The sequence below is a fragment of the Saccharomyces paradoxus genome, chromosome X (genome assembly GCF_002079055.1).
Source record: "Saccharomyces paradoxus chromosome X, complete sequence".
Classification (NCBI taxonomy): Eukaryota; Fungi; Ascomycota; class Saccharomycetes; order Saccharomycetales; family Saccharomycetaceae; genus Saccharomyces; species Saccharomyces paradoxus.
The window spans coordinates 419,659-432,864 of record NC_047496.1 but is presented as its reverse complement, the minus strand read 5'-3'; the positions used below and the strand labels follow the sequence as shown (position 1 = coordinate 432,864).

Genomic DNA, 13,206 nt, shown 5'->3' with positions numbered 1-13,206 from the left:
TTTGCCACCGAATCCCGTTGCGAGTGGAAAACGAAAACGACAAAATTCGAAAGGAATCAATTAGTGGAGCGGAAACAGCAAATCATCAGGGATGGTCGTGTTGGATAAACTTGGCACTTCTCAAGGGCTAGTCCACAATGATATAGAAGTCGACGCAAAGCGACTGACGACGTCTTGTACTTGAGCCTGTCTTCGATTGACCATAGAACACATTAATGTATCTCATCCTCGCGAACAGGGTAAGTATGCGCGTAATGTTTTTTGTTTTCTGAAAGATTTAAAGAAGGAAGCAGAACATAGTAGTAATTGCTATTTATGAAGTAATAAACTTCATTGACAAGCACCCGATTGTTTCTTTATCTCAGAACCAGACACATACTATAAGACATTGGTGCTGAAAAATGAGGGAGGTTCGGTTTTCTTGGATTGTGGGATTGTTCCTATTTTTTTTCCACGTGTCTTCGGCTGCTCAGTACGTGCCACCTGCGACTTGGGAAAATGTTGATTATAAGAGAACAATAGACGTATCGAACGCTTATATTTCGGAAACAATTGAAATAACTATCAGGAACATAGCGACAGAACCAGTGACTGAATACTTTACAGCCTTTGAAAGTGAAATTTTCGGTAAAGTTTCCTTTTTTTCAGCTTATTTCACCGACCAAGCAATCTTTTTAAATAGCCAACTGCTCGCCAATTCGACCATGGTGGCTGGTGATGATGGTGAAAATGATATTAGATACGGTATCATTCAATTTCCGAATGCAATTTTCCCTCAGGAAGAAATATCTTTCGTGATAAAGAGTTTCTATAATACTGTCGGTATTCCTTATCCTGAGCATGTTGGTATGTCAGAGGAACAACATCTATTGTGGGAAACAAACAGATTGCCCATTTCTGCATATGATACCAAGAAGGCCTCACTTACGTTGATTGGCAGCTCTTCATTTGAGGAATTTCATCCTCCAACTGACGCGAGCTTACTGGGAAAAGCTAGTAGCAACTCTTTTGAATTTGGACCTTGGGAAGGTATTCCGAGGTTTTCTGCAAATGGAAGGTTAGCAGTTGTTTATTCTCACAATGCCCCATTGAATCAAGTAGTCAATTTAAGAAGAGATATCTGGCTTTCTCATTGGGCCTCTACAGTACAATTTGAAGAATATTATGAATTAACGAACAAAGCTGCAAAACTGACCAAAGGATTCTCAAGATTAGAATTAATGAAACAAATTCAAAGTCAAAACATGGGACAAACTCACTTTGTTACTGTCTTAGACATGTTGCTACCAGAAGGAGCTACTGACCATTACTTTACGGATTTGGTTGGACTTGTTTCCACCTCGCATGCAGAACGTGACCATTTCTTCATAAGACCAAGATTCCCAATATTTGGAGGTTGGAACTATAATTTCACCATCGGCTGGACTAATCAATTATCCGATTTCCTACATATATCTTCCAGCTCAGACGAGAAATACATTGCTTCTATCCCAATCCTTAATGGCCCACCGGACACTGTATATGATAATGTTGAATTATCGGTATTTCTTCCAGAAGGAGCCAGAATTTTTGATATCGATTCTCCAGTCCCTTTTACGAATGTTTCCGTAGAAACCCAGAAATCATACTTTGACCTAAATAAAGGTCACGTTAAACTAACCTTCAATTACAGAAATTTGATTACGCAAGTTGCCAATGGTCAAGTCCTGATCAAGTACGACTACTCGAAAAATTCTTTTTTCAAAAAACCTTTGTCTATTGCTTGCTATATCTTCACCGCTCTAATGGGAATTTTCGTCTTGAAAACTTTGAATATGAACGTGACAAACTAACTTCACATTTGAATGGTATATATCTTATGAAACAGAACAATAAATTCAATATTTAATCTCTATATAAGTTTCATGAATAAAGATTTTCCAACAAATAAGGATATTTACAAGCAGTTCTTGGACACTGTTGTAGTCTTTCCACTACAAAATCAATGAACATAAATTTTTTTCGGTAAACAGCTTAAGGGCAGGAAAATATGAAATACTTTACTTTTGGCTATTACCAGACATTCTCCGATTCATCCTTTAACCTGGCTACGCGTACAGGCTCCCAATCCTCCTCAGAAAGACCTTGTAAACGGTAATATTCTTCTTTTATGTCGAATTCTCTTTGATTTTTCCTTAGTTTCAAGATATCCTCTTCATTAATTTCCTGAACTTTACGATCTCCTTGCTCATACTTGATCGCTGTAAAGTTTGACAACCAAAAGGAACCTAATACTATTGTTGCACAAAATGGTAAACCAAAGAATAGAAAGGGGTGCTTACTCAATGCTTTCTTATATCGCCCCGCCAAAGATGCTTCATATGCTAACTGCTGTCTTCTAGACCTGAATTTTTTCCCGCCAAACGACATTTAAGAGGCAAATTCCTTAATATTGCAGTTATCGACTAATATGTATATGGCTTTCGCTGAAATATAAAACTCCCTTTATAACAACTGGGCAGTTAGATATAAGGAGATGTATTCGCTTTCCAATAACTCATGTAGGGCCATAACCCGGCTTTCTAATTAGCTTACTTAGGAAGTTGTACAAATTGCCAAACGTAGCAAGAGGTGGGCGCTACTATAAATCTAATTTAACATTGTATTCAAAATACCAACGGTGTACAATTTGCTTTATGGTAACAGCAAGGATAAGGCTGGTCCCGAATACACACTTTCCCACCAAAATGTTCGTGGCTCGCGATATTCGCTGTGATATTCTGTGACTACATGTTAAGAGATGATCTTTAGGAAGGCTGAGAAGGGTGCACATACAAGTGAAGTAAATAAAGGCATTTGCGTTACTATAGCATGATTTCGATAAGAAGGTATTTGCGAGTGCCGAATGAGTTGAAACCTTCTCAGATCTTCAAACAAGATTCTCTTTCCCCGAGTAAAATTGGACTTCAAATCGTCCTTTTGCAAATTTTCTATTACACTACAGCCACTGTTCTTTTCTATTGCTGGGGGAAATTAGCGGGTTATGATCTCGATGTCAAGGGATGGCTGTTTTCCTGGGAAAATATCGACTTTACTAACGCATATGGTCTATCAATATCACTGTTATGGCTTCTGGATTCATTGATATGTGTTTTTTTCTTAACAGTTATCGTTGGTCGGAGTAAACTCGCTTGGGACTTTGCCATCACTATACATGCCATCAATTTTATCGTCGTGTTTCTCTATACGAGGAAATTTCCTTCCTTTTCCTGGTTTTTTCTTCAAATTTTATCATCCTTAATACTGATATTTTTGGGGACTTGGACAACGAGATGGAGAGAGCTTAGAGACACCTTTTTCGATGGCTTGGTTGATCCTAATGAAGGAGAAAGCCGACTGGCTGCGTCGAGTCAACAGCGTAGTGATCACTTAATATCGAGGCAATCACCGATACAACTTAAAGACCTGGAGAGCCAGATATGAGAGAAGCGAAACGAAATATTTCAAGTGATTCTGTCAACGCCTTAGAGTCATGTAAGAGGAAGAGGTGGATGTGTGAAAAATGGCACAAACTTCACCGTTATAGACTTTTATAAATCCGTCTTTCTATCGATTTTTCAAAATGAAACCCTATTATACATAATCTATATTAGCACCATTAAATATGTGATGGCATTGAAGGAACGTTAAGAGTTTTGGTACTTGGATTTTTGAATATTTCTACCATACTTGCATTATGTAATTGGATCTAGTAAGCTCAGGCTCCTTTACGCGTGAATATTGAAATGAGTTACGGAGTAGTATATAATTTACGAACATGTTTCAAGGGGATAAATCCTTTAGGTTCTTAGTTATTTCTAGAAGCTCGTCAACAACATTGAAAATGTTGCTTTGAGCAGATGTTTTATCATTTCTGCAAATTTCCAGTCCTGAAGACCTCTGCTGCCGTAGGTGTAACAGTACCACACTGGATTCGATCCTAGTAATTACATGATCAAAAAATAACAGCGCATCCTTCTCTGAAATCGATTGCATAATACCATTTTCTACCTTAGGGTTAAATTTAATATAACTTCCCTCTGTTCGAGAATCTAGTTCAATAAAGCCACCGCTTAAAGCTGACATTATAGATTCTAGTCTATTTGAAATAACTCTCAAGCGAAATAACATGGTTTCATTGATTAGTTTTGACTGTTCATCTTCAGATGCAAACTCGTGTCTGGAAGCAAGAATCTTAGGATATGCAATAGTGACAAGTTCTTTGGTTTCAAGTCCCTTCAGCTTATGCTCACCAAAGTCAAAAAATGCCCAACCAATGCTTTCAAGCATTGCAATTTCCCTTTCAAGAACCTCTCCAATAATTTCCTCACCATAAACTTCCTTGAGCGATTCTTTGCCTTTCACTACTCGTTCATGATATTTCATTATCTTGTTGAATTCGGAATAAAAATCACTACTCATTGCAATCTGGCCACCGTCAGCGACACCTTGAACCCTCGCTGCCTTATTGACCATCGGCCCCAAATAGTCCATTCTTTGAGTCACTAAATCAAGCTCTGGAACTGGGCAACCCCAATGAATACCCATCCTAACTGATAGGCCTTGATAAATAATGTTACCATTTCTATCTGTAACTTGGCAGCCGTCTTGAACTGAGGTAATCTCTTCCGGCCATTGTGCATCCAAAAGCTTTAATTGGACACTTAGACACCATGTCAGGCCACTAGTTGGTGTAGGAAATGCCACCATAAAGGCGTCACCCTCTGTCTTTACCTCGTAACCACCGTAAATCCGTAGTTGACGACGCATGATATCATTGTGAGTTTTTATTGCGGTCCTCATTGCGTTAGGGAATAGCTCCCACAAAAAAGTTGAACTTTTAATATCAGTGAAAACCATTGCTAAGTTACCTGTTGGCGGGGAAATCTCAGGTTGAAGTCTTCTTAATGTAGTATCTTCGAAAGTACTTCTCCTAGTCATCAAAGAATTTTTATTCAGAGTGAACCGATTTTGTTGCTGGACGTTTTCGTAAAGAGCAAGGCACAGAATCGTAATATTCTCTGTACAGCCATAAGCCATGGCATGATCCTTCAACTCAGCTGCGGCACGCAGCGGATCGGTACTATTTTCACGTGCGATATCACAAACTGTATCTACGTCCATGTATTCCCATAATTTATGCGTTGCTACAATAAGCATCTCGTCTGCTTTCGTTAAAGTTACGACAGAAATATCGGGAGAGGCATGAATGTGAGGAAGCAAATCAAAAAATCCGACTGCTCTAGATACATCTACAACACCATCTAATTTTCCATTGTTGACATATCCACCAGATATTCTGATCCTCTCGTATTCTTCTCTCTTTGTTGGGAGATGTTGTTTGGTTAGTGTTTGGTAGTCACCATTGTTTTTTGATAGAATTGCCATACAGTCACCTAGATTTGCAGCGAAAAGTTTTTTTTCCCTGATATATATCACAGTAGAGCAAGCACCACTTAGCAAATCTGCATACGAAAGATTGGCAACGTCAGCACCATTATCAACGGAATTTAGCATCCCATTGATCTCCTTATTCAGTTGCAAAAAACTGAAACGAAGTGCGGTTTTTATATTGTCATCCGTATCGTCTCCGTACCTTTCGAGTTGTCTGATTAGTATTTTGTCATAGATATCTCTAACAATTCTTGATATATTATGGCCGTAATCAGCATTTTGGTTTTTACTGTCATGAAGGCATAGTAAGCACTCGTCGTCGTTCCCACGAAATCTTTCAAAAGTAACATCACGGGATGATACATAGTCTCTTTGACCCAACGTATCAGCAACACCATAGCGCATCCCATTTATTATCGATGCAGTCGTTCTTAAACGGAAATTAACATTTTCATCCGGTACTTTAGTAGTATTTAAAGTTACGTCCATTAAACCCAGTACCTTTAATTGAGGTAATACAGTCAGATCTGACAAGTCAGCATCAATATCGTGACTTATAAACGACTTTATTTCAAATCTTCGATTACCTGAAAAATTCAAGTATTTTAGTTCTTTATTATTCCTCCAGTTCCAATCATAATGATAGTTTGATATGTTATACTTTAATTGATTAGCTCCAACATCAAATACGCTTAGCTGTGACAGGTTCGATAATTCGGCAGGCAAAGATAACATTTGGTTACTATTCAACATTAAGGTCTTTAAAGAGCTCCACTTTAATACTGTATCACCTGATAATGTCGTAAGCTTATTACCGGAGAGGTATAATTCGGTAATGCTTTCAAGTTTCATGTGCGATATATCTGAGAAATTGTTGTAAGAAAGATTTAACACTTTCAGATTGACAAAGCAGTTAAAAAGTGGCCACATAGCATCATCAAATTGATTGTCTGCAGCAATAAAAAACATCAGGCTTTTAGATAACTTTGACCCGTATGACATATTATGGTAAAATGAGTTTTCTAAACTGGAATTACCGAACGCATTCGATGAAATATTCAATGACGTTAGTTCGAGGTTTTCCATACCATCGACAAAATCTCTTATGTTGTTGGAATGTAGGTCTAATGTCCTTAAACTTTTTAGCTGAGATAACTCAGGCGGGATATACTCTAGTTTGTTTCTCGCTACGGAAAGGAAAACTAGTTTAGTCAACTTGGATATCTCCTGTGGCAGTCTAGTTAAATTATTCTGATTTAGTTCAAGTTTCTCAAGAAAAGATAGTTTGGTGAGTAATTCTCCAGGAATACTCGACAACTGTGCCTTGTTCAACGTCAAACTTGTCATGTTCTTGGGATAAAAATCCTTAAAGGATATAGAAGTGATTGGATTCTCTTGAATTTCAAGGGCTCTTAGTTTCGGCAAAGTATCCTCGAAGTTGGAAATTCTATTATCTGTTAAAAAAAGGTTCTGCAAATTAGATGCATTGGTCTTAATTGATGATATTCTGTTATATCTCAAGTTCAACGTTCTCAAACTTGTCATTTCCGATAAATCGCCTATAAAATTCAATTTGTTATGAGAAAGGTTCATCTTCGCAAGTTTTACTAGCCGCTTACAAGACGGTGGTAAGCTTTGAATTTTATTATACGATAAGTCTATTTGTAAAAGATTGGTGCAGTGGTTAATGACTTCTGGGTAGTGCATGAACTTGTTTGAAGACAAATCTAATAATTGCAGATTTTTCAGTTCAACAAACCCAGCTGGTAGGCTTTCAAGCTCATTACATTGAAGGTTTAATATCGTTAAATTACCCAGTTTCATGATTGAGTTCGGAACTTTCCTTATGAAATTTCTCTGTAATTCCAATGATACTAGTTTATACGCCTCGGTGATATTAGAAGGAAATTTAGATGCTCTGATGTTAACCATTCTCAAACTTAATAGTTTTATTGAGCTTTCAATGAACTCCAGAGGTAAGAATATGTTCGCATTATTAGATACGTCTAAACTCTCTATTTCCGATGTATGCTGGTAAAAAATGATGGGAGGTGTAGTCAAATCCATATTCCTTAAATCTACATGAACAAATTCACTTCTCATTATTCTTTGTTCTTGTTCAGGTGTAAAGTGAGAAGGTGTGACAGGATGAAAGAGAAATTTGAAAACGAAACTCAGATCTTCTATACCCATAATATGCAGCGGGTCTGATTTTCGATAACCGTTCAAAAGTAAAAGCTTTCTTTCAATTAAAATTGGTTTTGAAGTTGGTCTCAAAATTTTCGACAGCTTTCCTACTTTCAAAGAAATTTGAAAATTCCCCTGCGCTGTAATGTTGAATTTTCTTTTTAGCGCAGGAATTATCTCTTCAACGGTAGTTGCTGGAGTACATGACAGGGTTGTAAAAGTGTCGTCGGTATTGAAAATACGAATTGCATAGTGCCTCTTTGGATCTAAATCACTAAAGTCTTTATAGTAATGTTCCAGTTGACACTCGACTTCGTCGTCCTTCTCATCTTGTAGTAATAATCCAGAACTCTGAGCACCATCTGGTGAATTCATATTTACTGAAGAAGATGTAAATTTCTTGGTGTATGATTTCGTTTTATTCAAGATCGGTGCTTTTGTATCCTGATCTCCGTTAGCTTCCGTATACGCATTAGTGTATGAAGAGGAATCGCTGCAAGAAGATGTATCTCCTGAACTAATTGATGAGGATGGTAAAGATGAGGAAGTCGATGACGTGTCGTAGTCTCCGTCTAAATTCGATGGAGCATATCGTATACTTGGGGGACTCATAGCCAAATTACTTCTGAGGCGGTTTACAGATTTAGAATCAACCGCAGTCTTGCCTTCATTTGGAATGTTTTCCTTACATACATCAACAAAGCTTGAATTACTGTCGCCCCCAGTGACCAGCGACTCATTATCCTTTCGATCGCGATGGCGACGGTGATGACGACTCTTACGATAATGAGAGTCTTTTTTTGACAATGGTTCCGGTGACATGGGGTCAAGTTCATCAGCATCTATACTTGCTCTTCTTGATTTCGATCTCCCTTTAGGTTTTGTTTTTTTCCTTTTGGTTTCCACATCCCAGCTCTGAGGTGCTACCCATTGTGATCTATCATCCGAAGTTGATGTAAATTCGCTATTAGGTGCGGCAGCAGCAGCAACGGAGAGATCAGCCATCGACACTGATTTCCTTGGGCCCTCAGGCATAATCACCGTCTTAGGTGAGGCAGTCTCGGTACCGTGTGTAGAATTTAGTGTAGAATTGACAGCTGTGGGAGGTACTGTCTTTGTAATATCAGTGACGTCCTCAAGGTTTGTATCTAACCTGAAAAGGGATGGTTTATATGCAACGGGTTTTTCTATAGTAGGCACTAGGGCTTCGCGTTTGTTTTCAGAACTAGGATTTTCCGGAATGTTGTCATTATGCCCTGAGGCCACTTTTTCGGATTTATTATTATTAGTGTGATCGGCGGATTCACTGTTAACGCTGTCTTTGCTTTTAGTAGTTGGAGAAACATTAGATACGTTATGATGGAGAACATGGCTACCCGACGTCGCCATACTTGCACTGTCACTATTAGTCATTGAGCTAACGTTCGAACCTCTTCTACTGCTTGAAGATGACGTAGAACCTAGCAAAAAACTTTTTCTGTGTGAGCGTTTGCTATTGGGGACATCGGACGAATGTAATGTATTTTCTGATTGTGCAACAACCTTTGGTCTGGCTTGTTTATCTGCAACACTACTATTTATATCATGGACAGAAGACCCACGAACTAATGAGGACACCTTCCTTCGTAGAGCGTTCGGCACATTATCCGCCAAGTGGTTAGATAGAGTAGAATCTTTAGAAGGTTTCCTATTAGCAGGTGCGGGGTTCACTGTCGAAAGGGATAGGTTAGCAACTTTATTCTCCTTTCCTGACTTATTGCCGTCATGATTGTTTGACCCTGAAAACCTTTTGAATAAGCTTTCTGCAAATGATTGCTTCCTATTAGGAAAAAACTGAACATGATGATGATCATGATGAGCGTCATGATGGCTATGAGTAGACGGATAGTTGTGCGTCTTGGAAGAATTCAAAGCGTAACCGTGGTCTTTATTATCATCATGATTACTACTCGCGCTAGTCATCGAAAGACTACTTAATGTTTTCTTCAGCAGATACGGACCCCTTTTCATTTTCGGTTCTGTGGGTCTTGGATGTTCTACGTTCGGAATATTCACATCATCCATGCCATTCGGAGTACTATTCTCCCTGCTTTTGGTCATGGAAAGCGATCGTGGGCTATAATAACTATATGCACTATTCCTCCTTGATTTGTGCCCACTATTTTGTTCGTTATGCTTCTTGATTTTTGGTACCTCATCATGAACGCCTCTATCATGTGCTTCCGTGGGTGAGCTCTGCTCCGTCTGTTGTTCTTGTTCTTGCTGTCCCTGGGGGCCAGAAGTTTCCAAACCGGTATGAGGTTTTGATGACATTTCGACCTAAGGGTTTCCCTTTGCTGTTGTTTTACTCGTTTCGCAATGCTTAGCGACAATAGTAAAGGAATACAACTTTTGCTTTTGAACTGCAGCAAGAGTCTCCTTATGCTTTCTCTCCTCTGTTACTGTACTTTCTAGCTACTTCACTTCACTCTGAAAGAAAATACACTTTTTTTTAGAATCGCTTTTTCTTATGGTAAGTCCCCCCTGCTTTCCTTTTAAAATACAGAAAAAAAAAAATTTAGAAAAAGGAAGTGAAAAAAATAAGGTTATAATTGAACGTTCAGGTGGGTCAGAGGATAAAATACAAAGGCTCCAATTCTCACTGCTATGCCTGCTCGAAACAAAGACTACCCGTGATCAACAGTACAATTGTGCATGGAAAAGAAGAGCAGTTGACTCTAAATAAGACATTTTGGCTTTCCTTTATGGTTGTTTAGGACTGGAACAGGCAAATGCACATTTTTTTTCTTCCCGACATTCATAAGGCTATTAAGCCTAAGAATACTGGGCTGATTTAGCATCTTTTAGGAGAATAAGGTACATATTACTTTCTTTAAAACTCTATAGTTTACTCAAAATCCATTTTTTATTGATTTCAAGTAAAACGGAGGGTTGGCCGAGTGGTCTAAGGCGGCAGACTTAAGATCTGTTGGACGGTTGTCCGCGCGAGTTCGAACCTCGCATCCTTCACTAATTTTTGTCTTTTTATCTTTTTGTTGCGGATTGGAGGACCTATAAGATCATCCATCCACCTTATGTACAGTGCTTAAAGACTTTGCCATGCCACCTAGCCAAAATGGTATGCTTCGGTTCAACCTGAAGAAGAATAATTTTGTGGCGGGTAATGTCTTCTTTATTGGATTGCCAAAATCCGCGATGATCAAAAATCTAAACAAATACTTTATTTCTTGGAAGCCGACTTATATAAACATAGATATGTACGGAGCCAGAGGAGATACAGAGTCAGTTCGACTATAAGATCACATATTGTGATATGCCTAACACTTTTGAAACACAGCTTTTTTTTTCGAGACCCTTTCTGTCTAAAAGGCAAATTCAAAGAGCTCAAAAGAACACAATATCGGACTATCGAAATTACAACCAGAAGAAACTAGCTGTGTTCAAGTTTCTAAGTGATTTGTGCGTTCAGTTGAAATTTCCGCGGAAGACTTTAGAGACTGCAGTATATTTTTATCAGAGATATCACCTTTTCAATCGCTTCGAAACTGAGGTTTGCTACACTGTAGCGACAAGCTGCCTAACTTTGGGTTGCAAAGAAGTTGAGACAATTAAAAAAACTAACGATATATGTACTTTATCCTTACGATTAAGGAATGTGGTCAAAATTAATACGGAGATTTTGGAAAATTTCAAAAAAAGGGTATTTCAAATAGAACTTCGAATACTAGAGTCGTGCTCATTCGATTATAGAGTTAACAATCACGTTCATATTGATGAATATGTTATAAAAATTGGTAGGGAACTATCTTTTGACTATAAGCTATGCAATCTGGCTTGGATAATTGCTTATGATGCTCTGAAACTAGAAACCATCTTAGTCATACCCCAACATTCCATAGCATTGGCAATTTTGAAAATAGCGTATGAATTACTAGATAACAAGAACTGGTCAAGTAAAAGATATTCGTTATTTGAAACAGATGAAAAATCCGTAAATGAAGCTTATTTTGATATAGTGAATTTTTATATCAATTCATTCGACATGTGTGATTTACAACGTCATTTACCGGCGGGTATACTGCCGGTTGGTGTTGAAAGGTTTATGGAACTGAAAAAAAATGCAGGACCAGAATCCGGCTTACCGCAAATAGCTGACCACCTGTTGAATGCCGATTCTTTTCTCACTATTACTAGGGATAATAATGTTCAAGAAAGAAGATACGTGCTTTCATTGGACCTACTTAATGGCGAGTCCAGCATAGTCAACTCTACCAAACACGCATAGAAAGACCTACTATAATTTTAAATAAAATCATTATGAAAAAACTTTTTTTAAGCGATTGCTAAGTACCTTCTTTTTATTTTTATAACATAAACGTTAAGCTTTTTGGTTTGAAAATTATATACTATTTAAATAATTGTATTATTATTATTATCAAATATTTATTCTAATAATAAAAATAAATGCTCCAGGGGAGGTTCGAACTCTCGACCTTCAGATTATGAGACTGACGCTCTTCCTACTGAGCTACTGAAGCACACAAAGGCATAATTTTTTGTCAAATATAAAAATATAAGTGGGATATAATTCAAGAGAAAAACGTTTTTTGCAATTATCATTTGAATAGTATTCTGTTGAAACAGGTGTCTGAGAATTGGGTAAATAATCGGACAATTGGGATTCCATTGTTGCTAAAGGTTATAATATGAGGTATACAGAGTATATTAGAAGTTCTCCTCGGGGATATAGGGATCCACAAAAGGCAATCAATAGTTCTACATGATAATAATACTTTGTCTTCTTTCCTTTTATACGTTGTCATTCATTATCCTATTACATTATCAATCCTTGCGTCTCAGCTCCACTAAATTTGATGACTGTTTCTCAATATTTATGTTATCTTCTTACACTGCATGTGATAATATACTAGTAACATGAATATTAGCTAAAAGAAGATATATTAGAATCACATTCCAACAAATACTAATTACTATTTATCAACATATTCAAATGTTTACTGGCGTTCACGTCGATACTAGCAATTTTTTCACCGTCTTTTAGCCCATTGTTTTTCTTTATCGAACAGAGAGCCTTTAGAAAGCCAAAACGGTAGTTGGAATAAAAAGTTTATCAACGTTGACACAATTACTGTTGTAACAATCTAAATGTTTATATCCATATACTAATGTATACGAGCCGTTCAGACAGCAATGCAAGGGAAAGTCGAAGATCTATTAATTGAATGGTCAACTTGAAATTCTTTGGATACAAGAATATGAGCCGTTATATTAGACTTGCAGTATTTTACCGAAAAATTGTTAGATTAGGGCATACTTTTTTATATTCCTCTCTTTTATGGTATAAGGAGATCTGCTTTTGTTCTTAATAAATACTACAGCTTTATTGACATGATTTATATTGTTTTATTAGCAAGAGGGCCCACACTTGGATAATTAAATAGTTGAGAGCACACTTGCTGTCTGAATGGCTTACTTATATAGAGCAATTTGACGAAGCTTTTATCATTATCAACGGCATATTTGAAAATGTTCATTACCTCTGCTAGTGGCAAAAAAAAGTGAAGAAAATAATAGTATAGCTTGATG

General features: G+C 37.5%; 5 protein-coding genes and 2 non-coding genes across 7 annotated transcripts; 4 read left to right on the top strand and 3 right to left on the bottom strand.

The window, feature by feature from the left end:
- Positions 1-401: 401 nt before the first annotated feature.
- Positions 402-1,832, top strand: OST1 (dolichyl-diphosphooligosaccharide--protein glycotransferase subunit OST1; the record flags this gene model as incomplete). The annotated part of the gene is made up of 1 exon (XM_033911377.1): positions 402-1,832. The coding sequence occupies one exon, from the start codon at positions 402-404 to the stop codon at positions 1,830-1,832; it is 1,431 nt and encodes a 476-aa protein (XP_033767268.1).
- A 220-nt stretch (positions 1,833-2,052) lies between these two features.
- On the bottom strand, positions 2,053-2,409 carry COX16 (Cox16p; the record flags this gene model as incomplete). The annotated part of the gene is made up of 1 exon (XM_033911376.1): positions 2,053-2,409. One exon carries the CDS (start codon positions 2,407-2,409, stop codon positions 2,053-2,055), a length of 357 nt encoding a protein of 118 aa, XP_033767267.1.
- Positions 2,410-2,850: 441 nt separating this feature from the next.
- SYS1 (Sys1p) lies at positions 2,851-3,462 on the top strand (the record flags this gene model as incomplete). Its single annotated transcript, XM_033911375.1, has 1 exon — positions 2,851-3,462. One exon carries the CDS (start codon positions 2,851-2,853, stop codon positions 3,460-3,462), a length of 612 nt encoding a protein of 203 aa, XP_033767266.1.
- Positions 3,463-3,801: 339 nt separating this feature from the next.
- On the bottom strand, positions 3,802-9,912 carry CYR1 (adenylate cyclase; the record flags this gene model as incomplete). Its single annotated transcript, XM_033911374.1, has 1 exon — positions 3,802-9,912. One exon carries the CDS (start codon positions 9,910-9,912, stop codon positions 3,802-3,804), a length of 6,111 nt encoding a protein of 2,036 aa, XP_033767265.1.
- A 612-nt stretch (positions 9,913-10,524) lies between these two features.
- On the top strand, positions 10,525-10,608 carry SPAR_Jtrna17L. Its single transcript has one exon. It is a non-coding gene; the product is annotated as a tRNA-Leu (tRNA).
- Positions 10,609-10,912: 304 nt separating this feature from the next.
- CTK2 (Ctk2p) lies at positions 10,913-11,884 on the top strand (the record flags this gene model as incomplete). The annotated part of the gene is made up of 1 exon (XM_033911373.1): positions 10,913-11,884. One exon carries the CDS (start codon positions 10,913-10,915, stop codon positions 11,882-11,884), a length of 972 nt encoding a protein of 323 aa, XP_033767264.1.
- Positions 11,885-12,064: 180 nt separating this feature from the next.
- SPAR_Jtrna16M lies at positions 12,065-12,137 on the bottom strand. Its single transcript has one exon. It is a non-coding gene; the product is annotated as a tRNA-Met (tRNA).
- Between the last annotated feature and the right edge of the window lie 1,069 nt (positions 12,138-13,206).